The sequence below is a fragment of the Typopeltis vanoorti genome, chromosome 14 (assembly GCF_054136105.1).
Source record: "Typopeltis vanoorti isolate ZY-2024b chromosome 14, IOZ_Tvanoo_1.0, whole genome shotgun sequence".
NCBI classification, from domain to species: domain Eukaryota; kingdom Metazoa; phylum Arthropoda; class Arachnida; order Uropygi; family Thelyphonidae; genus Typopeltis; species Typopeltis vanoorti.
The window spans coordinates 16,237,658-16,264,060 of record NC_143562.1 but is presented as its reverse complement, the minus strand read 5'-3'; the positions used below and the strand labels follow the sequence as shown (position 1 = coordinate 16,264,060).

Here is a 26,403-nt window from a genome sequence, read left to right as displayed (position 1 = left end):
TTTTTTCATGAAACAAAAAAAGAATATATTTTATTTTTAAGTAATTTTGAATTATACTAAATTTTATCGATAATAAACAATATTTTTTTCATGTTTAATTTTTTTTTTAACCATAAATTTGATATTTTATCCAAACACGTATACACTGTACTTACAGGGTGTATGTATATTTCGAAAGTTGCAGCGCCCCCCCCCCCACGATTTCAAGCCACGAGCTACCACTGCTTGTTTTACAAATCTTATTTAAATCAACAGACTGCATGTATTATTGATGCACTACAAAATAAATAAAAATACTGGCAAAAAGGAAGAAGTGTGTGTTAGGGGGGGGGGGGGGAGTCCCTAGCTTTTTAAGTTCGGATAACGCTGCTATAATGACCATATCTACATTAATGTATGGACAAAAAAAAAGAGAGAGAGAGAGAGAAATGTAAACGAAAATAAGACATGCAGAAATGAAAGTCACTGAAATTGCTTCTACACATTTGTGGAAGCAATTAAATCTCCTACATCTGAGTAAAAATGTTGTAGTCGGTGACTAGAATCGAACCTATATATAATGGTCTTCCTTCTAGAGATAGCAAAAACACCCTTCATGCGTAATACACAAGAAGAATATTTACGAAAGAAAGTTACGATTCAAGAATTTGCAGTACTGTATTTTAGTTGAATTTCTGGGTCGTTATCTGTGAGGCCTTGTGGAAGGTAATACAATATCTAAGGATTTTTATTCTTCGATTTTTTTCCAGGCTTTATAGCCTGCCAAGTATCCTTAGCTGTCTTAATGTAGTAGGATAAGGTAATCTTACACTCATTGAAATCTATTTTATCTCCTTTGCGTATGCTCTCTGGCTGATATCTCCATCTTGTGGAATGAAAGTGCGTTTCCACGCGGGAAAACCCTTTTGCTATGAGACCTGCTAACTCACCTTCAATTAAAAAAGTCCGCATCCTAGACAGATTCTTACAGAAGTCATCGGCGTTATACGACTGAACTGTAGAGATTCTATACTTGAGGGATTCAGGGTAGAAAAATATATACCTCATATAATTATATATTTGAGTTTTCATATACTTTTAAAAAAATAAAATAAAAATTCAATTTGGGGTTGAAAAGGGATTGCTTTTTGTCGTGCGTGCGAACACTTCTGTGACTTCCATATCCGTTCTTTACAACAGAAAAAAAATCGAAGGCTGAATCCAGAATGTACTTTTCATTAAATTAATTCCTACGTATCATTGCTCTGATCCTACTTGTTACGAGCATTTGCTGAAAAGTTGTGATAATCATTTTTGTGTTAGGTGTTCATCAGAATATTTCAGTCCCCCCCCCCCCTTCCTTCCTCGTACAAAATAAGTGCATGTTGACTTGCACACGTAAATGATATGAAAACGGTCTTATTATGGCGATGAATATATAAAATCAGCGAAAATAATTACTCAGAGAACTATCAAGAAGTGATATTTCTTAAATAATTATTTATTATTAATTTAGCGTTTGGCTAAGAAGAATACATGCATATGCTACCACACCAACAAAACAACCGCATACAAGACAACAAAATGCATAAAAAAATACAATAGTGTGAAGTGCCACAGTCATATATACATATAAAGTCAGATAAAGACTGTTATAAAGTTGACTTAAGCCTCTGGGATGTAAAGCTGTCAATATCAGAGTGTATAGGAAGCAGTTGGTTCTGGCAAATTGTTATATTCACGAATTAGGTTGTCTTGGCGTCGTAGTTGTGGCGGCTGTATGTGGCTCAGAACTGGTAGCCATGATGGAGTAGTTTTTATATACGCATTGTCTGATTCAACAGTAACTGTTCAGCCAGACAGCTGAGCAGTATTCAGCAATTGAGTAGACGAGGCCCAGAGCAGATGTCCTTAATATTGGGAGCACAACCCTGGAGAGATGTCTATTAAAGGAGAGGTTTCTGTCCAGGGTTATGCTCAGAGACTTTGGATTAAAATTGTGCGGTAGTATGTTTCCATGCTATTGTTCAAATTGAAACAGCACGTTTCAGTCTTGATAGTGCTTGGAATAAAACGCCACTTCTCAAAGAAGTGATTTAGCTCCTCTAGGTCACTGGTTAGGACGTGCTCTATAGAGAAGTTCTGGTGTTGAATTTTCTAGATGTTGTCCTTGGAAGGTCAGAAATATACAAATTGAAAAGATGGGTCAGAACTGACCCTTGTGTGTGTGGGGGGGGGGTCCGTTAAGTGTTCTTGCCTTGCTCATATCATCTAGAACTATCTGTATTGTTCTATTAGATAGAATAGTCTTGATCAGATGGGTCATTTTTTTTTACATTTCAGTATTTTAAGTTTTTAAACTTAAAACAGTTTTTAAGGCATTTTTCGAAACCAGATTCTATATGTGTCGTTAGGGCCAAAACTTGATCTTCACAGTTGCGCACTTGCCTGAAACCGCCCTGTTCATTCTTAAATAATAATAAACTATCTTAGAGGTCATGATGGTCATTGAACTTCGACCCGTTTATGGCGTATATGATCTAAACATATAATTAATGTTTTACCTAAATTTGAATCCGAAAAATGAGCTCGATGAAATTTTGATTAAAAAAAAAAAGTCGGTGGAAGTTGGGTTGGAATTCTTAAAAATCTATCTCTTCTGTACCTGAAAAACATGGTATATATTGTAAAAATCGTTTGAAATATTACTTCATGTCTTGAAGAATGAAAGAGAAAATTTGCCGATTTCTCATAACAAACGCCTTACCAGAATTTCGTGACTTTGTATTGGGGCTGGTACAATTATTTTTAGTCGATTGTCTTAATTTACCTCTACAGTTTCTTGTGTGCTTAATGACGCTGTTACATAAGCACGTGAGTATGAAACAGGCAGAAACAGACGCCTGACTCAGCATTTCATCTTACCGTACACAATAAACCACTCACAATAAACCAACTTTCCCTGTCAATGATTCGTAGAATCATGTCAAGGCTATTCTCTTCTGGACTACGAAAATTATATGGCGAATAGATTATAATGAAGAAAGTACACAATAGGAAGTAATTCTTATTCCGTACTTGTGACATCAGCCTTCCAATCTGATGATGTCATGGCAAAGAAGGAAAAGGTTGCTCACTTTGTTGATCCAGTTAGACTTCGCATAAAATGTAAATTATTTACTTCGTTATTCTTGCTCACTTAAATCTCCTGTGGCCTACTAAATGCCGTATTTTGTCACGTAGCCATTCCACCTCGTGCGAATTGGATTTATTGGGGTTGCAAAATTTCTCTTATGAAATTTCCGTTCTTCCTGTCAACTGTTGTAGCGATGCTCTCTTTCCGCTTGACTGTCCTCAGTAACACCCCGTAACGGATGTGAGTTATCATCCATTCTGCAAAACGAATATGCAGAACTTGTACTCGTAAAACTAGTGGGTGGCATCGCGAAACTTGTGCAGTAATGCCGAGCGCCCGTCGTAAATCTTAATACAAGCAAATGATATTGGAATATCAGATCGCAGAAGTGTTACAAAAAAGAAAAAAATTTGTCCATCATAACATCATTAACATCATAATCAGCGATGAATGTTTAGTTAGTGTTCGATTATAACCGACGCTAATGAATATCCGTAAACGATATTCATCAGCTTAATCAGGAAATGATAAATGTACCATCCCATCACCAAGTTTGGCGCATGTTACTCTACGGAGTCTGGCTGTAAGTATGTTTGTCCTGTCAATTAAGCCTAGAAGAAAGTACTATAGGCATCGTGTTAATCCTTATGGGACACGAGCTTCAGAATTGTTTATACCATCACTTCATGTATAATAATCTAAAATATTAGTTTTTATTTTATCTGTGAATGAGTATTGCGTACGTTGTCATCAACATCTTGAACCGATATAATCATAAAATTACAAATATTAGAAAGCGTGTGAAATACAATCTGTAATTTTATAAATATGCAGAATTTGTGTGTGTGTGTGTGTGTGTGTGTGTGTGTGTGTGTGTGTGTGTGTGTGTGTGTGTGTGTGTGTGTTCTGGTTAAAATTTCTCTTTAAGATAACTTGTTCAGCTACTACGAAAAAAAAAAAAATGAAAAAGCAATAAAATTTTAAATTAGCAGGGCGTGATCGACTCCAGCCTCTGATGGTAAATCATGCGACAAAGCCAATGGCGGCCGGTGAAAATTTTAAGTAGGGGTGCTGCATATACAAAATAAAAAAATTAATTTTTTTTCCAAATCAGTAACAATTTATTAATAAATAAATTTACATATTAAAAAATTGCTTTATTAAAAATATTTCACCCTCACGACGAACACACACCAATAATAAAAGCTTCGTATCTCACAGAAATAACGCGCGCAAGCATACAATTTATTTGTAGCGACGCTGCTCAGAGAGCAGTGTCGGATTCACTTGTTACGTGCATCGACAAGTGCAAACGAATATCGGCGAGTCTGGCTGTAATTGGCCGAACGTGATAATTCCGACACTGCGTTAGATCGCAGTGCATTTGTTTCGTAATCTAAAGCGTTAATTAATCGAACAATTCCAATTATTAACTATTCAATCAATGTCGAAACGTAAGCTGTAACCTTTATCTTGTTGTATTGTATTTATATAATGTAGCATTGCTATTATTTATAATAGCAATGCTTACATTATATACAAACAAAGTTTAATTTTTTCCTTAGGGGTGTCGCAGTACCCCTAATCATCGTATTTAAGAAACCAAGACACGTTCTGTGCCGTTAGCAGTCATTGCAAAAATACTTTGTGAGAATGTGCTTGGAAAAACTAAGAAACGAATCTGTGAAGATATTCTGTAAGGGCCCGGACTACCTTAATCCTATATTGGATATACCAATCTAAACCTAGTTTTAGTAATAGTCTTAATGGTTATCCATAGTGCTTAAGAGGCCGTTAAGGCCCATGACGTGCCAAGTAACTTGGCTTTACTTAACCATCATAAGAAAGGTTCTTCCCAGTCTAGATGAGATTCGAACCCAGATCTTTCCAGCCCGTCAAAACTTATTGAGCTACGGATGTTCTTCCTGTTTTAGTAACATTGTTATTAACAGCGTTTCATGTTTGACATAAAAATATTTTTAATTGAAAATTTCTTCCATTTATTTTCAACTGTTATTATTCTGAATTATGGTGTAATTCAGAAAATTCTTCCCCTTTAGACAACGCACATTGTCAGATGTTATCAGCAATACAGAGGCATGATTAACTTTTTCTCTATCTTTTTTTTTTTAATTAATGAATAGGGAAGGCACTGAACGCGCACATTGCGGGGTTCCTGTGTCTTCCCGTTTCAGCTGTCTTACAGCTTCACGTGTTGTCAAAAAGATGTCCGTTGTTGATGTTTAAAAAAATTAAAAAAAGAACTAAGAAAGGGTTAAAGAAGTGGTATAATACCTACAAAAAATGGCTCTTTGAAACCTACATAATAGCGCGAATAATCCCCCCCCCCCCAAAAAAATAAAAATAAAAATAAAAAAATTGTTAACAGTATATGCCCCACTCTCTTCCTCTATGAATATTTGACTCCGGGAGAGAGTTAATGTAATAATATACCGAAAGTGAAATTAAATGTAAAATGTTCTGTAGCTACACTTAAGTGTACCATGAATTATATCCATTAATAGTATTGTATATCATAATAAAATATTTGATATTATTTTTCTAACCCGTGTGATATGTGCCCTTAGGTTGCGCTTCTTTCGTTTGAAATTTAGAATAAATTTATTATTTAAGTAGCTTTTGGTGTTGGTAAAATATCACTTAAAGAATTATGTTGAAAAGTGAGGTAACTTGAACGCAGAACTTGTTACTGTCGAAGTTTTCCTTGTTTTTACCACAAGGAAAAGTATTTCGTATACAGATAAAGATTACGATAATTATCAATAAAATATTTATTATTAATTGAGTGCTCCATGAAGTCCTATGATTTATCGCACGAAAACGATTCTATTTCATATACCTGTCACACTTGAAAGATTCTTCACTGGCAGTGTATTAACTACCTCAAAAAATATACGGACTAGTCACGATGACTGGTCCGTATATTCTTACCACCAGCCGTGGCGTGGTGCTAGAAATAACACTAATGCCCTTATTGGATAGGATTGGTTAATATGGCTGTGACAGGTGCCTCGGGTTGATTATCATAATCTCGTAAAGAGAAAGAAGAAAAAAAAATATGCCTACTGGAAGTGTGGAGAGTGTAATCAAAGCCAAAGCAGAATACACTCACTACTGGGGTATATGCGTATCTTCTTGTGCGCAAATTATGTTTCTCTGAAATACAGGTCTCCATACGTATTTCAGCATACTGTATATTTGTCATATCCTCCTCTTCTCTTCCTATGGACCACTTTGCAATCCACATTTCACACTGATATCTTTAGTTATCTGCCTTTTGCACTATTCATTTCTACATTTTTTGAAACCTGGAAAATCACATGCGACGGGTTCAAGGCCTTCTAGGGAACAATAAATCCCCTTATTCCTACTCATGGTCATTCTCAGCAATAATCCTTTGTGTTGTCTTAGGTCCATTATCATATCTAGATCTCTAAACTCAATCTCCTGAAACTTCGTCCTGCTGGTGTGATAATGCAATCTCTTCAGCAGGATGTAAAACTGAAACATGACAGGCATTTGTTATTTGGCCACAGACAATTATTCAGCTCATTCTGAAGTGATATGTCAAAATGGTTTCTTATCGCTACTACGATATGTATTATAGCAAACAGTTGTATATTTTCTTTAAGCCATCCACAATAGTGTTCATATGCAAATGAAGTATCAGGGGCCCAAGGATAGTCCTGAAGCACTTCTCACATTTATTTCTTTTATTCTGTTCCTGCACTGTTTAATGTCAAACATCCATGCCACCAACTTATTACCCACTTTCAGCCACCCTGATTCACATAGTAGAGTGTCGTATTCTGCGGAAGGCTAAACAATGTCCAGCAACATCATGTGGCTACTGCTGTTATCAACTGAAAATGAAAGTACTCCAGAAATGCTAACCAATCTTAATTTGCTGCGTCTGTTTAGGCACCTTTTGACTTTTACAATGGGACTATTTTTATTCCCTTTTTGCCCAAAGTTGGAATTCAATCAAGAGTTGGACTCAACAGTAAATAATCACGTCAAAAGTATTAACCAATTCCTTTAACATGCCCTGAATTTCCTATTGCTATCTTTACATCGAAATTTTTGCAATTTCCTTAAGATCTCCAGCTCATTTTTATCCAAGTGATATACAGCAGGGCTATCCAACCTTAGGTAATCCAAGGGCTGCATTAGAAAAATGGGCAGTGCTTTGGACAGCCCTGATATACAGTATTGAAAAGAAAAAAAAAGATTATTCACTTCGTCAACTGCTGCTTCTGGTGTAGTCTTTGATTTATTTTTTATTTTTTTTTTAAATCTGCAATCATCTAAATTTTTCTTCCGAACAAAAAAGAAAATAATAATGTAATGGGTACTTAAAAATCTATTAAATTCATTTTATCCTCCGTAAAACAAGTTATTTCTGGACTTTGCCTGGAATCTCTAAAAAAAAATTGTCAAGTTCCCGGTTTAGCTTCAATCAGCCGATTTGCTCGTTCACATAAGGCCAAAATTTATCGAAATTATATACTGTATTACAGTAACTCTGGTTTACCTCGATAGTGATATTTTAGTATTCAGGATCTATGTTAACCTCATTTTCCCTCAACGTGTGAGACTCAATGGCCTGTCAAGTCCAAGTAACTTGGCTTCATAGAAATCTAATTAACACTGCAATAGGACGGTTAATCCTGTGTGCAAATTCTGTATAACTAAGTTGTGTGCATTCTCTGTCAGGTTCACCTTTTAAAATTAATCAAGTCATTTCAGTTTTGGTTTCACAACCATTTGAAGAGCACAAATAGACCGAACCGTCTGCCAACGCCATCATGATAGCTTGCCGAAAAGATGGAAATATCCACAGTGGAGAATTCAGTTGGAAATAATTTAAACTGTATATAAAACGCACGGTGTATAAACTCGTAAATGCCTGATGGCGTCACGTATATTTAATCAAATACATACGCTGCAAAGCAGTGATTTCAGTCTTCTGTTCAAGACTCGAACATTTTTTCTTTGCTTTGATTTGACCGATTGTATTGGCAAAAATAATAGTAGCAATTCTCTCGCTCTATGGGATTTAACGAAAATAATTTATTGAAGATCTCTGGTAAAATTTTATTAAATCATTTCGTTTATTCATCACATTATATTTCCTCCACTTTTAACCCCCACCGAAGTTACCTTTCTTTTTCTGAGAATGCAGTCTGACATTGCCTCTTTTTAAATATCCTTTGCCTGCTTCCCATCCTGCCATATTATCGCTTCAAAGTTGCCGTCTAACTTTGCAATAACTTCTTATTCTGTATTTGCACATGTATCCTGTTCTAAGAGACGCCTCCCATGTCCTGGCGGTAGGATGGCTGATTCATATACAGTCATGTTTATACGTGACTGTATACAAACATGACGCATATAAACAAATAATGTGTAGTAAGGGAATTGACAACCTTTAGTGCTTTCGGGTAAACAGTTGAAAGTTCACTCTATTATATAGTGAAACCTGTTGGAGTATTCATAACTAAAAATTCACGCGTATACCATAGTAATTAAATTTTAATAATATGTAGATATTTCGTCTTGAGTATCTTAAGACATCATCATCACCGCACAAATCTGGCTTCGCACAACATGGAGTTGAACCCTAACCATAGGATCCAATGGAAAAACACCAAAAACTGCTACATAGATCCTTATATAAACATGAGCGTTTATAAAGTGCTGAAGTCTTACCTCATAGACCCAATCTGAACCGTAATGACTGTCTCGCTATCCCTCTGGGGAATTATTATTCTCAGTTGTATAAAATAAATTTATCAGATATATTTTAATTTAATTTTAAATTACAGCCGTTTAAAAAAAAAAAAAAAAACTTCAAACACGCTACTGTACGCATAGAGGGATTGCAATGTAAGCATGAGCACTAGCTGTTCCTTCGAAGGTAATTTCTGATATTGTTTGTAATAACTGTACTGATGATGCCTTAAGACGAAATATCTACATATTATTAAAATTTAATTACTGTGGAATTTTTAGTTGAAAGTTCAGTTTTGCAAAATGCGTAACCCCCTTTTAGGTTTGATTTATCCGTATTCGCAAGTTATCCCTACACTAGTTGTTCGGTATATGGAATTCTCGAAAATATTGTCATACTTTAAATTTTTGTTTCTTTCCCATTTACAAGGAAACAAAGGCGAAAAACGTGTCGAAATTATATTGCTTTTAATAGGTTTTTGTCCTGGCTGGATGGAACTTAACTCGATTTAGGATACGGTTGTTAATTGTGTGTTCTTTGGAAGGTTTTCCAGAAAGAAACTCTGCTACCTTCTTACAACACCAGCTAACTCATCTTCAGTTGCAAAAGCCAATCGCCTTTTTCACTTGAATGGCTGGTTCCAGTTAGCCAGAGTGGAGTTCTTGCAATTTATATTTTGACACGTTTTGCGCCTTTGTGGCTCTCTCAAATAAGACTAACTGAACCAAAAATTACAATGGCTTGACAGTACCGAATTTGAATAAAATCCATCTAGCCATATCTTAATAATTTGCTTTACTGATACAGGTGAAAACGATTCTACATGGACTTCATTTTGCAGAACATACCTAATAATAGGACCCATTAAAAGTATTTAAAATGCGACAGACATCGTTCAACCAGAGCTTCATGTTGAGCTCTTTTACTTATATCGTATCATGGCCTCTAGCATGTTCCAGCTTATCAGAAGATGCGAGTGTGTGTGAATTACTTTCGTTTGATGCGTAAATTCTAATTTTCTGACTTTCACCTATCTTAATGATATCGGAATGCCTTCTATGGCTTTTGTTTATATTAATATCAGCTATAACGATGAATACAAGAAAATACGGTTAGGAGATGTCTATTGTATTTTCATTGTTAAGTACTCAACGATTTCTAGCTTTGTGAGGTATAGTGGCGAATTTAATAAAATAAAATCCTAAAATCAATAGGGTGGTTAATTCAATCCTTTTTCACGTATTGTCCCATGTATATTGCGCGTGTTCTAGCTGATTTGTCTTTTGTGTGGGATGATTAACCCGAGATTCCTGAAGAAAAGCCAGTATAGAGATTCTTCGCGTTCTAGACGGGATTCGAACCCACTTCTTTCCAACTAAAGGATATCCTCATAACTGACCTAGGCTCTCATAATATTACAACTTTGAAGTTATTCAGAGTAGAATTTCTGACAGACAATTTTTTTTTTTTTTTTTGCCAGAACTATATGTCTGTGATAGTTACGTTATTCAGAGTACTGTATTGAGTAATTACTATTGTTGAAAAAAGAAAAAAATGCTTTTAGAATATACATATTATTTTATTAAATTCAAGAAGTTTGTTTATAATGTAGCGATATTATTTATGCCGAATTTTGTCACTACGATTAAAACCAAAATTGAAATTATTCGACGAACTTTAATAGCGATCCTAAAAGATAACAGAGTTATTGAATTATAAATTTTCGACATCTCTACAGATGTTCCTGACGGAAAAGAAAACTTGGAATGTCTTTTGAACAATTTTTGCAAGGAATCCAAATCAGACGGATTCCTGAGATAACTTAGAACTAAAACGGGACTTCTTATAGGTGCTTATTTCGAAAATCAAAAATAGCTTAAAACGAAACCTGCCTTAGATTCATCCTAATCACTATTATCCAACTGCCTCCAAACCAGCTTCTCGTCCCTCTTTCATTCCTTTTAGCTCTCGTTTTTTGGGATATTCTTACCTATACATCCTCCTCCTCAGAACTCCAAATTCCAGCTGTTCGAGAAATATTTCGGATTCCATTTTCTCCGTAATCAGTTCCTCACACATGGCGTGTTTGTTAGTTTTGCCTCCTCTTGCGTGTATTGCGGAGATTTATATGCAACAGGTTCCCGTTGTGATAATGAATAGGTTCACTATTGAGCAAAGAAAACTATTCAGCGCTTGCGTTTTTTTTTTTTTTTTTTTTTTTTTTACATCTTACGAATCATACAAACTTGTTACATAGAAATAAATCCTTGCTTTTTTTTTTTTTTTTTTTTTTTTTTTCCCCAGTGAAGGAGGAACTTATTTAGCCCTAACTTTTAGAAATCTCTCGGCAACTATACTTCACTCTTCCATGCACTTAATTTTCTCTGAGTTTATCTAGATGTGAATTCCACGTACATCGTCAAATGTCCAAGCAGTTAGTGCGGCGATGCTTAAAAGAGATAAATCGTCTCTAGTTTCAATAGTCGGTCAGAGCAAGAACTAAGCCAATGAATGAGCTTGTCTCCGATTTGCATTTAGAGTTCCTTATTCTTGTTATGCAGTGGCATCCAATCTTTTTTTGTTTGTAGAGTACTCCTTATAATGTTATCGAAAATGTTATATCCCCGATCATTTTCTCTCTATGAAATACTTATTTATCATCATCATCATCATCATCATCATCAAATTCCTGCCATGTACCCTCAAGAGGGTGTACAGGATATGACAGTACTACATGAAAAAATTACATCATTACTAACTTCCTATCTACAATTTTCCTCCAAATCAGTCTGTTACTTGTCAAGACTCCAACATTATCACATCTTATATTTCTATCGTCTAAGGCACTTTGTACCGTATCAATCCACCTATATCTTGGTCTTCCTCTGGATCGTTTTCCTGCCAACCTCGCAGAGAACACTTGTTTTGCTAATCTTTCCTCTCCCATTCTATTTAAGTGACCATACCACCTGAGATTAGCTCTGCTAACGCATTCCTGGATGCTGACAATGTCAAGTTCCTTCCTAATATCCTTATTTTTAATATGATATTGCCATTGATGTCATCTGTTCATGCCTCTAATCTTTCTCAGGACTCTCATATCTGCGGTCTCTAGTCTTTGGTCAAGTGTTTTACTTCTGACCCAGCTCTCAGATCCATAAGTTAAAACTGGTTTGAACACTGTCTTGTATACAGCTAATTTAGTGTTCCGACTAATTTCTTTCTTATTCCATATGAATTTATTCAATTGACTTCCCACCATACCAGCTTTGCTGATTCTGTTGTCTATTTCCATGTTTAATTTACAATCTTCAGTAAAAATCGTGCCTAAGTAGCTGAAATGTTTTACTTGTTCCACGGGTTCTCCATTCACAACACAGTTGACATTTTCAATGATTCTGCCTATTTTCATTGTCTTTGTCTTTTTATTGCTGACATGCAATAAATACCATATCTATTACAACAGTTATTCAATTTAGTCAGAGAATCTTGTAGCAGATTTATTTAGAAGTATAACATCATCCGCATAAAGCAAAGAGCTGACATTAACATCTCTAATTTTAATATCAGGTTTAATATCACATTCCTTCATAATGTGATCCATATAGATAATGAATAACAGAGGGAATAATGTACATCCTTATCTCACACCAGATTTAACATTAAACCATCTTCCTGTACTTCAATTCTAACTGCTGACTCACAACTCAAATAAAGACTAAGTATTGCTTGATATAATGCCCCATTAACACCATATAACTGCAGCGTATTGAATAGCTTCTCTCTTGTCATATGCCTTTTCCAAATCGACAAAACTTAAATACAGATCTTTGTTATATTCCCATGCTTTCTCGACTATTTGTCGTAAAGTGAAGATCTGATCCTGACAGCCTCTATTTGGCCTGAATCCAGCTTGTTCTTCACCAAGCTTTTCTTCCACAATTCTTCTCAACCGTTTCTCAAGTATACTTGCATAGATCATGCCAGGAACACTCAGTAGGGAAATACCTCTGTAATTCTCACATTCAGTTTTATTTCCCTTTTTATATATGGGTACTATGAGAGCTCTACTCCAATCATCGGGAATTCGTCCCTCTGACCAGGCTTTCTGAACTATGCAGTGCAGCCACTGTAAGCCTCTTATACCACCATACTTCAGCATTTCTGGTCGAATATCATCTACTCCTGCTGCCTTTCCACATTTCAAGCCTTTGATGGCTTTTTCTACTTCAAGTATGGATATGTATTCCTGACTGCATGCCTGGTCAGTGTTTTTTATCACTGTGCTGTCATCACTGCTTGTTTCATTTAGCAGTTTTTCAAAGTAATTACTCCATACTTCAAGGATATCTTTTTCTCCTGTTTTCATGTCACCTTTATCATCTCTAATTCCTTTTACAGCACTCTTTCCTCCATTCCTAAGCTTCTTCAACAACCTCCAGAATATTTTGCCACCTTCTTGATATTTATTTTCTATATTCTTGCCAAAGTCCTCCCATGACTTTTGTTTAGTTAGTTTTACACACTGTTTAGCTTTCTTACATTTGTCTCTGTATTCTGTAAGAGTAAAAGCTGACTTATTTGCCAGGAACTTTTGATATGCTTTCTTCTTTTCCTTCACTGCCTCTTTAACTTCCTGTGTCCACCAGGGTGTTCTGATTTTTTTATCCTTGCACACAACCTCACCACATGCCTCTCTGGCAGAATCAATCAATGTTTCCTTCAGAGTTTGCCACTGAATCTGCGAAGTTTGATTCCTGTTCTCAAACTCTTTCATTTTCTTTTCAATAATCTTTCTGTATTTTAGTCTACAGTTCACATCTGAGAGCTGCTCAACTTTTATTCGCTTTAAAACTTTCTTACATGTTATTCTTTTCGATATGAAATTCAATTTTATCCTGCTCAAGACTAAATAGTGATCACTTCCAATTTCAAATCCTCTGTACTCTCTGGTGTCCTGCACCAGGGAGAAAACATCACTATCAACAATAACATAGTCAATGAGACTTTTCTTATTCCTAGCCTCTTCTCTCCATGTGAATTTGTGCGCATTTTTATGTTGGAACATGGTGTTAGTAATAACCAGTCCATGTCCTGAGCAGAAATCCAACAGGTATTTGCCATTATTATTAGCTTTGCTCTTTTCTCCAAATTTTCCCAAAATATTTTTGTATGTCTCGCAATCATTTTCTACTCTGCTATTTAGATCGCCAACAAGGACCAACTTTTCCTTTTTCATTGTGTCAGTTGCTTTTTCTAAAGCATCAAAAAATTCCTCCACTTCTACCTTAGTAGAACCTTCTGTGGGACCATAGGCACAAATAAGTCTCATTGTCCAGTTCCCCATTCTCATATTTGCCCACATTACTCTACTTGAGACTGACTGCCATTCAAGAAGATTAGTCTCGTATTTTGTGTTGAATACTATGGCTACTCCTTCTTTTCCTTGATTGTCATTGCCTGAATATAACATTTTGTATTTATTGCTCAGAAAGATCTCACCAGTTTTGGTCTTTTTTGTTTCAGTCACCCCTATTATGTCGAACTGGTACTTATCTAATTCCTCAGCTAGCTCCATTTCTTTGCCATTCAGGCTTCTTACGTTGATAGTACCAATCTCTGGTGATGTTGAGTTGGGGTTTGTTTTCAGATTTGTTCCAGTAGCTGACTTTTCGCTGTTCGCGCTGGTTCCTTGGCGAAAACAACGGGGGCCTTGTTTAACCGGGTGACGCCCCAGCCGGCATGAAATTTTGTCATGTTGTACCATCATTTTTTATTTTCGTTTAACCAATAACAATACAACTAAATAAATTCGAAGAGGATTGTGCAATATCTCACGAACGAAAAAGGAAGCACTCTTTCCCGGCGTACGCGCCTAAAATAAAAACAGAAAAAACTGTCCGATCACAGATGCGAGACCCTCGGCTGGCAATGTGCCAAGAAGAGTCAGTTCATGTTGAAGGGGAGGAAGGAATAAGGCGATGTACGAATTTGTTACCAACACGCGAAATCACGTGCTTTATACATAAAATTTTCCAGCTGTTGTACAAGCAAAATGGTTACCATTTTAAAAACTAGAATTTTTTTTATAAAAGAAAAGCTAATGTTCCGACGTATAATAATAAACACTCATCCCACGAAACGCATTAACTGTCCTATTATTGGAATGGGTTCGCCTTCTGCCATGCGCATAAGTGTCGAGGGGTCTCGCATACGTGGTTGCACAGTACCACTGCTCCATAGTGTAGACATGTTTTATTTATAAAGTATGACATTATTTTAAATCAAATTTCCTCAGTAGAGGACTGTACAATTTAGGTTAACGAAAATATTGTTTGGTGCATATTTGATAATAATGTAGCTTAAAAGTCGATACTAGTATAAAAATTATACTAGTTGTTTATCGACTCGAGCCGCTTCTTATATTTCTGTGGTCGTCCTGCATATTGAACAATGATTCAGCTATATAGTTCACCAACAGAGAATGTGTTATCGTCTACTCTTTCCAAATTTTAATCATATGTTGACTAGTGAGCACCGGTAAGTGCAGTTCCAGTAAATTCAACCACATTGCTAAAAACGATCGCAACGGACAGAGAAGTGAAAATCTTGTATCAACAAAATAAGCTGGGGACGATAAAGAGCATGTTTGAAACTGGAACAAGTCATTTTGGTCTTTGAGCATGAAGAAGTTTATAAATAGTTTTGTATGCTTTTATTTTCCGAATTCTTGTTTATTCCTTATGTTTTTTAATAATTCTGTGAGATAAAGCAAATTAGCCATGATGTTGCTTGTATGATCTTTACCATTAATATACACCTAGAATGTTATGCAATATATTAAAATAAATTCGCACACTCGCTCATACCGCTTCATTTTGAATTGAATTTGACTCTTGGGAATGCAATGATAGAGACCAAAATTAAGCAGATATTTTAAGGAAACAGTAAAGCATTTCAGCAGTAGCAATGACTTGGCCATTACAATTTGACCATCACATGTATTCACGAATGAGTTAAGGGAAGAATCATAATATCGATACTTAAAAACAATAAAATTCTGAAACTTTTCGTATGGCGGTTAATATGGTAGTTTCGACATTTTATATATAAAATTTTAAAACGTACGCAAATGGGTAGGTGGAGATCGTTTAGCCCTGACTTGGAAATTGGTAGGCAGCTGGTCTTCTCCCTTAGCCTCATCGGAGAGAAGGGATAGCAGGCAGCCTGCATTCATCTCGTGATCCTAAACTCCAGTTTAGTATGGGTTTTTATTGTCATTTTATTTTTAGTGATTATATAAAACCTCAGTTTCCGGGAAGGAAATTCAACTTGCGTACTCCAAAAATAGATTTACCCCAGGAACCTAGATTCGATTCCAGTCCGACCAGAGACAGCTAGTTTCCTGAGTTAAATCTATTTTTGGAGCACGAAATCCATTTTTGGAAAGCCTGCATGATATGGTGGTTCTGCGCGTAAGGATGAACAGAACTTGCAGCTTAAAACACTCACGCTGGTAGCAATTTATCTACAGTATCTGTATCAAGCCTGTATTGTCCTGTCCAGTTATCTGTGCCAGATACCAACATGAAAAAATAAATAAAACGAGCCATTATGTTTGTGAACCGAAGTTGTAATTGTATAGTTCTATAACATTTTGCCAGTTCTCAATATTTAAAAAAAAAAAAAAAAAAAATCTTTTCAGGATTGCTTTATATATTGTACAATGCCATGAAATTAGAACACAATGAGCTTTAAGCCTCCATGTGTTCTAATCATTGCTGCAATTTGATTTTGCAGCCTATCGTAGTATTAGCCTCATAGTGAATAACAAAACATCATTGCGTCTATCACGTGGATGCCACCTATGAAACTCTTTTCATAACACACCCATTACGCCTCTACATTGTAGCTCAAGTGGTCTTCGTTTTGTAAACAATCAGCCCTTCCCGACAAGTTTATTTTTAGCAAGCTAGTTGTATATTTACTCTTTTCCGGACTCATTTCTCACAGCAATTTGCTTCTTAAAAAAAAAAAAAAAAAAAGATTTGAACGCAAAGCTAGTCCAGCAATTAAATTCGGTAGGAAGTCTCAGGAAAAGCATTTAATAGGATTGCCAGGAGAGGTCGCCACCTCTCATCTATAGACCTGCCATGTTTTATATTTAGTGGGATTTCTTTTGTTTGCCTTCTACGTTGCGTAATGCTTGTTGTTTGTTAAATGACACTTCCTGTATATTGTAAGTGACGCTGGGGATGCAGAAAATTCATGGAAAAGGAAAAAAAAACCATTTAAACAGCTCACTTTCGCCTAAGATTTTTCACCGTTTTTGGAGGTTCAATACAGGACGACGCTGATATGAATTCATCTAATAGAACGCAAATATATATATATATATATATATATATATATATATATATATATATATATATATATTTATTATTATTATTATTAATTTTAGAGAGATTATTACGAATGGTTGCACAATTTCATACTTCGCCTTAAGCGACACAGTGCCTCAGTTGTTTTCTTCCATACAGTCAGGCATCATCACTCTTACGAGTCAACTGATTGCACCGCAAATTAAATTTCGTAAACGGTTTGATGACTCAGAAATTATCGAATTTAACATGCGCAAAGAGACAAAGAAGGAATAATTATCAGCCAAATAATTGCTTTACATAGGTACATACAAGTTCCTCATGCAACCAACAGTCACGGAGATCTGAGTAGAGTGAACAACTTCCTCCGGCAGATGTCTGTTCTGAGCGTGCACTGCCGCTTCATGGTACTGTAAGCGAAATCTGTTAAGGTCTTGTTTGATGTTATCGATCTATCTCTTTCAGGACCCACCTCTTTTCCTTATCACTTAACATAATCATATTGACTAAGCGAATGTCCGTTTTGACAACATGGCTGATCCTTCGTAGCCTTTCCTTATATAAAATAGTGCTCATGTGTAACTGACCACACCTTTGAGGTATGTCATCATTATTCACGAAGTCAAATCATCTTACCACCGAAATATTCCTTAAACACCATTCAAAACATCGAGTATCTGATTTTTTTACTCTAGCCACATCTCAGCTCTATAAACGCAAAACACGGAGAACCAGATTCTGTGTTGCATGCCATTCAATGATATGTATTGATGTTTTTGACAAAATGCTCATGGGCTGCAACTTTTAATAAAAATTCACAGCATCGGCTCGCATCTAAAAACACATGCGTGTTCTCACTATCTCCTGTGAACTTGAAATGTTTAATTACTGCAGTAGCCCGTACGCATGTTTCCTGTATGACTTCTGAGCGAACAGTCGATGTCTTTTCTAGGCCACAGAACTTGCCCGATGAACGTAGTGGAAGCAGTGTATTAATTCTTTAATTTCAATTAAAAAAAAAAAACTTTTTAGTAAGTAGGAGACTCAATATTAGGAACAATTACTTCATCCAATATCTATTCTGGTTTTACTGAAAATTTTATTTAAAAAATTGTCCCGTTTTTTTAGAGATTTGATGTGACAAATCAATGATATCGATGAAGAATGACGGGATGCAAATAGCTTAACAAGAATATATGAATTATTGGATATGTGGGTACGACACAATCTTTAAATGTTTTGAGGATATAAAATTGCTTGTTCAGTTTTATAAAACCTGAACTAATTAACTGTCAGTGAAGAAAGATATGAAGAGTATCTATCGCATGAACAAAAATATTCCCAAGTTCTCGTAGTGTAGAACGTCTTTCTGAACTACTCAAAATTGAAATTTTGCATTTTTGAACATAATGCAAAAATGCAAAGGTGAACTTTATTATTATTATGCTTTTGTAGATATTTTTAGATCTGTTTATGATATTTTTCTATCCAAAGATTTGATAGGATAAATGACATTCATCCAGAATGCATGCTTCAAGATATACTTAAAAGATTTTGCGAACTGCGAACATATCCTTCTGTCTCTCCTTTTAGAATTCATATCTGGTAGACGATCATTTATAGCTCGGTTAATATCAAACGTGTCATTTTTGCTGGATGGATTTGAGCCCCATCTGAGGCGCAAAAAATCTTTATTGGTACTGCCAAGTGAAGATGAGGTAACCAGTCTCATATAGGGATGAAAGGGTATATCATTCCTCAAAACAAACCTGCCAGAGAATTACCATGACTTCAAAACTGGCAAGAAGCCATGTTTCTTGCCCATGGTAGGCATACATACTTCGGTGTAGCGGCGTTTCTCTACCAGACCCTTCTAGTAGGGATATCATAGACGCTGAGACGGGGTAGAAGCGTATTTCCCTAAGTATTTGATGTATATTTGTGCTCTTTGATTCTTATTTTGTTTTTTGAAAATATATTTCTTTAGTTACATTTGCAAAGTTACATTTATTTCTGTCTTATCCAGTGGCGGCTCGTGGCTTGAAATCGTGGGGGTGCTGCAACTTTAGAAATATACATACACACTGTAAGTACAGTGTATACGTGCTTGGATAAAATACCAAAATTATGGTAAAAATTAAAAAAAAAAAATTAAACGTATAAAAATATTGTTTATTATCGATAAAATTATACAGTTTGGTATAATTCAAAATTACTTAAAAATAAAATATATTTTTCTTGTTTTGTTTCATGAAAAAATATTATTTATTATCGATAAAATTATAGTTTAGTATAATTCAAAATTACTTAAAAATAAAATTCATTATCATAACCCCAATAATGTTCTAAAATAAAAACTATAACAAATGTTATGTCTTTAATTGTAATGTCCAAATATTTAAAGAGACGGAGTAAACACTAAAGCACTACGAACACTCTTACTACTGGCTCAAACTGCATATAAACAACAGTGAAACTGCGCGGCGGACAGTGCCGCATTACGCTAATAGCTCGCATCTCACTATGATGTGCATATGCGTGCGCTATGACAATATGACAATACTTTGCCCTCCAAGTGTGCTACAAGGTGGATTTTTATTATTTTTTATACAACATAAGAGAATTGTACAGGATTGTTGATGATAAAATGAAATATTATAAGCAAATATAAATAAATTAATAAATATATTTACATATCGAGAAAAATTAGGGGTGCTGTAGTTTCGCAGTGTCAATGCACGAGCCCCCCTGGTCTTATCGTTCTTTATCAGTAGCATTCCCAACAATTATGAATGAACGTAGATAATAAAATTATTAAGGGGACGCAATATCGAAAATACGCTGCATTTTTGCTCATTTCTAGAGGTTAAAATCATGAATTATAATTAGAATTATCAATATTAATCGGGAGTAACCAGATCACCATGCCAAAGTTGTTTTGAAGGAGACACTTTTACAAACGTTGACAGTTTTAGTTATTAAATGTTTGCATGAAAGTTTGGATTTCTCACAATAGAAATACGTTCTTAAATTTAAATTTGCAAAAAAAAAATCTTAAAATCATATTTGAAAAAAAATCTCGACTACAAACAATCTAAATACTGATTTGATTTTGTATTTCGAAATATATTAGCGTGAATATTATCTGTCAGTATTGGAATTACAGAAATCATTTTTATCGTGTCTCAAGAATAGTGAGCAGAATGAATTACGTTTTTTAAAATAGTTTTCATTATAAAGTCGACATCGAATCGTTTGGTGATGTTACGTGTACTGTCAACAGGTATAAAGTATGCATTTGCGCAATATGTAAGTTTTTTTGTTTTTTTGACGTTTCTGCGCTGGATTAAAGTGACATTTTTGTGTGTGTATGGGGGAGGAGAGTTGAGAATGTTTTAAATACTTCTTTTCTTTTTAACATTTTATTTGTACACGTGATTTTCAAAAATGTTTTCACGTTTACTTAAGTAGTGAGTTAATTAACACCAGGTGGAATATTTTCCTAGAATGTATGTTCTTCAGTATGTGCCTGGATTTGCTGCCGTTCCTCAATGAATTACTCACAAGATAAATACTATTTTAAACTGTTATGATGGCGAATATAATTCGAAAGGCGAAATAAAAAGTCGATTATTATTATTGCCCATAATATTTAAGTTTATTAAAAGGACTGATTTGATATCCTTGCCTGCGTTGGTTAAAAATAGTGTTGATAGACGTACGGATTACAAATGCGATCGATGAATTTAAATCGACCGAATTTGAAAACCAGTTTTATATCACGAAAGTTAATGAAAGTTTTGGAAATATGTCATGCCAACCACTTCAAAATTGCATTATTATTGTACTTATGAAAAGCCCAGTTAAACTTTCATATAAACTCAACCTCGTGAAGGCTTCATTAACTACCTGCCAGCTGCCCTGGCGAAACTAATAACTTCCCTCGTGCACACACGCATTCTCTCAATCTCCTCCCCTTGTTCTCTAATAGTAAAGAACTATTATCTCCAGCTTTCCGCTAACTGATAGCATTCGTCATCTTCTTTCAGGCAGGGGAAAGAGACGGTGCATGCCAACATGCTACGGAACGATGTCTACATGGTACGGAAGTCGGACAGGCGGCAGGTGACGGGCCAAGAGACGGAAACATGGCCATCAGTGGCCCTATCTATTTTCTCATACGGGAACAGGCGAAATCTCTCGTGTCAATTCAGGTATGTATGCACACGCATCTGTTCTCCTAATGAAGAGAACAGATACGTGAAAAAAAAATCTCTTAAAAGCTTTCTCAGAGAGGAACTGTGCTTATTTATATGCGGCAACTAATTATTATTGCTTATTGCCGCGAGATTTTATTAGTTACTGAAATCAAGTGATATTACTGAAAAGTCGCTTAGTGTTTTCCTTATATATATAGTTTTAACAAAACTTGTATATTTTACATAAATGCTGTTTTTCTGACAGCCAGTTATCTTATTATTATATAATATGAAAATAAACATTAGCCCAAACAAATGAAACATTGTCTCATTTGTTTGGGCTAATATGTGTTTAGGAAAAAAAATACAAATACATTAAGCATATTTTTGGCTTTTAAAAAAGCTTTGTCGTAATCAAACCCAAGTCCCCCTCCCCGTTTCTGTAGATGGACGATTGTTACTATTTTATTGAGGTGCACAAAACAATTGGCTTTTAAGAAATTTCACATACTATACAGTTCCTTTGGAACTCAATAGTACGTGACCCTTCTCCTTTCTGTTTTGTAATTAATTCATAACAAATATACTTAAGTTCAAACGATCTGATATTTCTCTTTCTCCAACCCCCAAATTTTTTCTGGGTAACTCGTACACTAACTCAAGCAGGAATATCTTGTTACCTGAGGTCAGGACCTCAGTCTAAAGGGACCACAACCATTGAGCAATTTATTTTGGCTTCTTATTTATTATTAACATTTCTGTGAACCTTGAAGTTCATTACTTCAGTAATATTTTCACATTTTTAGTAGGAAGTGTCCAGATAGTATTCGAAGCAAGTCTGTAAAATCTTAACATAGTATTGTAGTTACACTTAGAAATTGACAATTGTAGCATTGGCCATTGACTTACATCATTCACAAAGAACTTATAAAAAGTGCTGGGTCACTTCTTTAATATTTGCTTCTTAAAAAAGGAGAGTGGCATTAATGATAACAGAATCAGATGTTAATATGTTTATCTCAACATCTTTACTTTATGCAGATGATGTTATAAATAAATCCAGTACAAGTCTACAGGATTCCCTAACTAAATCGAATGACTACTGGAATAAATTTGTTATGAAAATTGGCAATAAAAAAGACGATGAAAATACTCAGAAACATTGTAAACAGCTGCATCCTGAATGGAAGATCTATAGAACAAGTAAAATATATCTATTTAGACATGATTTTTAGTGATAATGACAAATTAAATTTGAAAATAGACAAAGGAATTGGCAGATCTATATGGAGGATCTATTATGTATGATAGGAAGTCCACTGAATAAATTTATATAGAATAAGAGAAATTAGTCAGTGCTAAACCAGCTTTACAAACCTGTGTTCAAACCAATTTTAACATATGGATCTGAGAGCTGCATTAGGAATAAAACACCAGCCTGGTTGGCTGAGTGGTTAGCATATCCGCTCTTCAGCCAAATGGTTGCGGGTTTGAATCCTGCCTCAGGCATGGATGTTTGTGATTGTCTGTGAAAATAGTAGTAGTGATGTTGGGCAGTAGATGGCAATGGTATAGTTGTGGTTCATTGGAGTTGGTGGATTTGAGTGGTGGAGACAGAGTTGTGGCGTCTTTAAGTCTTTGGACTTAGAGATGTCTTGCAGTAATAATAATAAAACACTTATCAAAGACTAGAAACCACAGATATGAGAGTTCTGATAAAACATTAGGAGAGTGAACAAACTGCATAAATGGCAGTATCACATTAAAAACGAGAATATTAGAAAAGAACTTGACATTGTTAGTATTGTTAGCAGAGCTAATCTCAGGTGGTATGGTCACTAGAATGAGAAAGATTAGCAAAACAAGTGTTTGTTGCCAGGATGGCAAGAAAAGGACTCAGTGGAAGACTAAGATGTAGGTAGTTTGATACAGTAGTCATGCCTTAGAAGACCAAAATATAGGATGTTATAATTTCATGTAAAATATTCCAATTTCGAGCAATTTTGGTTGTTTCTGAGGTGTAATCAGGATTTTAAAAAATCCTGACTTAAAAAAAAAAAACCTTATTAAAAAAACGTATTATTTTCAATAGTACAGGTCTGGATTTCAACGACATTATGTGTTGAATAGTAATGATATTAGGGTGTCTGGATAGTAATATAGAATTATTTGCCATTGATGGGATGAGTAATAAGAAATATTTTTAATACAGAGTCCTTGAAGACTGATCTGAACATACCAATTCTATGGGCATGTCAGTTCAGCATTGTTGAGTACAACATTGTGTATTTTGAGTTGAAGACATTGCAGGTAGACATAAAGGTGATAGGGGACAGTATTACATTAGATGCCCCATTGAAGGTATTTAAATCATCACACCAGATTACTAAAATAAAGCGCCATTAGACTTCATTTTGGCGAAGTGACCACTAGATCCAACTTGGCAGCACCCATGTCTTTTAAGTAATGCAAGCTAAGGCAACTCAGGGATGCCGAGGATTGTATTCTCGTAAGCTCTCAGGTCATCTTACGAAACTTTCATGGTTTCTGCAAACATTCGGCTTTTTAATAATGTTGGATCTAGTATCCACTTTGCCTATGTAGATACTAGTCATCACATTGGATGACTGCACTGTTGAAGGAGGATACTGTTCAAATAAATACCAGTGCATTACTATACAGATAAGCTATTCTTCAGGGCTTTGTTAAGACTACATCTTGATTGCTGTGGTCAGATATAGTTGCCTGAGTTCAAAGGAGATAAGACAGCTAAAAAGATCCAGCAGTACTTGACCAGGATAATATCAGGCCTATGGAATTGTATGGAGTGATGGCCAGAAGAGAGGAGACATGATAGAAACATGATAAGAGATAAATTGACAGAGCAATCTTAGTGTAAACATGAGGTTTTTCACCTCAGGCAAGTGAGAAAGGAAATCAAGTATCTCTAGAAACTGGGTAAGGTGTGGCTTAGGAAATGTGATGTGTGGATTCTTGCATGGTCTCTTTTAAGGTACCATAATTGCTTTGTTTATCTCTGCTCATTCTAGTCTTAACTACTGTTTTGTATGGAAACAGAATTTCAAAATGATAAGTGAATAAATCAAAATTTTCTAAGTAGCATTACTTTCTTATGGACTGTTTGGATATAGTGCTTCTAGGAGGGAAACTGTGCTGCTTCTGTATGAAATATTCCTCACTCACTATCAGTTGAAAAGCCGTTACAAATGCTCCCTGTATCTCAGGCAAAATTTGATCCAGATATTTACATCCAAAGGGCATGCATCATCACTACAACTGCTGTACAGAAACACTGGTTTTAATTTCTTTGTTTTATTTTTATTTATTTTTTACTCTCCATTCTACATAATATGAAAGTGAATTGTCAAGGAAGAGAGTCCACACAGAATATATTAGTCAGATTGGTGCTATTTAAAAAAAAAAAATTGTGCATTGGGATAAATTGTGGATTTTTTGCTATAACACTGCTTTTTTTTTATGGACTCCCACCCATGAAAGATTGTATACTGATAGATGGCATTGAGTACCTTGGGTCGACTAAGAACTTTTTTTTTTGTTAATTTTTACACTATCCAAAACTTCTTCTCTAGAAACAAACATGGAATTTTTAAGCCACTTCATTCTTCCAATAAGCAAGGTGCCCTTACATCAGTGAATTTCATCTCTCTCACTTAATGACATTCACAAACACCAATCCACAACAGGATTTGAACCTATATCCATTATTTTTTTAATATTTACAGCATTTTATAACATATGAAGTGTGTAAAGTTTGAATTTCCAAGAAGCAGTTTTTGTTAAAATATATTAAAATTTGGGCAAATTTTGGATTTAAAAAATTACCAACTTTTTTTTTAAAAAGAAAAGGATCATATTATTTCAGTTTTCCAACAGATGAGTATAGCAAATATCTATATCTCAACACTAGTTATCTCTCTTTCATGTAAGGAAAAAAGAAGAAGAAATTTATCATCGATAATTTTACAGTAAGAATTTCCCAGAATATAATCTGTTAAATTTCATCCTATCTGAAAGGCAGAGTGTCATCATTCTAATTAAAATCGATTATTACTACCCAGAGTTTTACTGATTTGCAACCCAGCAAGGGGTTTAGACTTAAAACAGGTTTCCAGAAACAATTGTTAGTGTTATTGAACTTCTTCACACCTTAAGTCACTTGAGATTGACAGCCTGATACTTTACTAAACTAAGCTTACTCCAGTTGTTGAGCCAGTTCAGTCATTTAAATACAACCTGCCTTTTCATTGTCACCTTCCCGTCTTTCCCGAACAGGAAAAAAAAAACATGCACATTAAAAAATAGGCTATTGTAAGTTTGCTCTTTTTGAGCTTAGTTACAGAAGTTAAATTGCAGAGTGTGATAGTATGAAATAACATCAAAAATAATTGACAGGATCTGGCATGACATTCTGAAACTGAATTTTAATTGATTACATTCAGCTTACTTCATCAGTGAATTGCTTAAAGTGCTCATTTTATAACACAGTTGGTTTGAACCATGCAGAAATATTTATAAAACTCCATTCTGGATGCACTTGTATAACTCCTTGAGCAGGTAAAGGGTTTTTGCTCCTTTAATACAAATATTTTTGTCATTATTCAGGATATTCATGGATTCTCAGAGCTTATTACAAGATTACCTTCATTAACCTATTGCTCATCATACTTCTCCTTAACTCATTTACCACTCTCCAAGTGAAAATCTTGTTCTCGTATATCTATATATTTTATTTGTACTCAATTTTCAGGGATGATTCCTCATTGGTAATGGTAAAATTACTTTTGCATCCATCCTATAAAAGTTCTCTAGTGTTCATAGAAAGAGAAATTTTGTACCTAATACAGGAGGAAGAAGTTGCTAAGACTTGGAGGTGAAAATTACATATTACCTCTAGTAATGCATAAATGCATG

At 35.0% G+C, this 26,403-nt stretch overlaps 1 protein-coding gene across 4 annotated transcripts in view; it reads left to right on the top strand.

Moving 5' to 3' along the window:
* The window catches only part of LOC150099259 (uncharacterized), a 111,285-nt gene that overhangs the window by 81,012 nt on the left and 3,870 nt on the right, over positions 1-26,403 (top strand). For all 4 annotated transcript variants that reach the window (XM_090404427.1, XM_090404426.1, XM_090404428.1 and 1 more), the window contains exon 2: positions 21,301-21,465. In XM_090404427.1, coding sequence (XP_090260553.1) covers positions 21,301-21,465 — 165 coding nt within the window. The remainder of the gene's footprint in view (positions 1-21,300; positions 21,466-26,403) is intronic.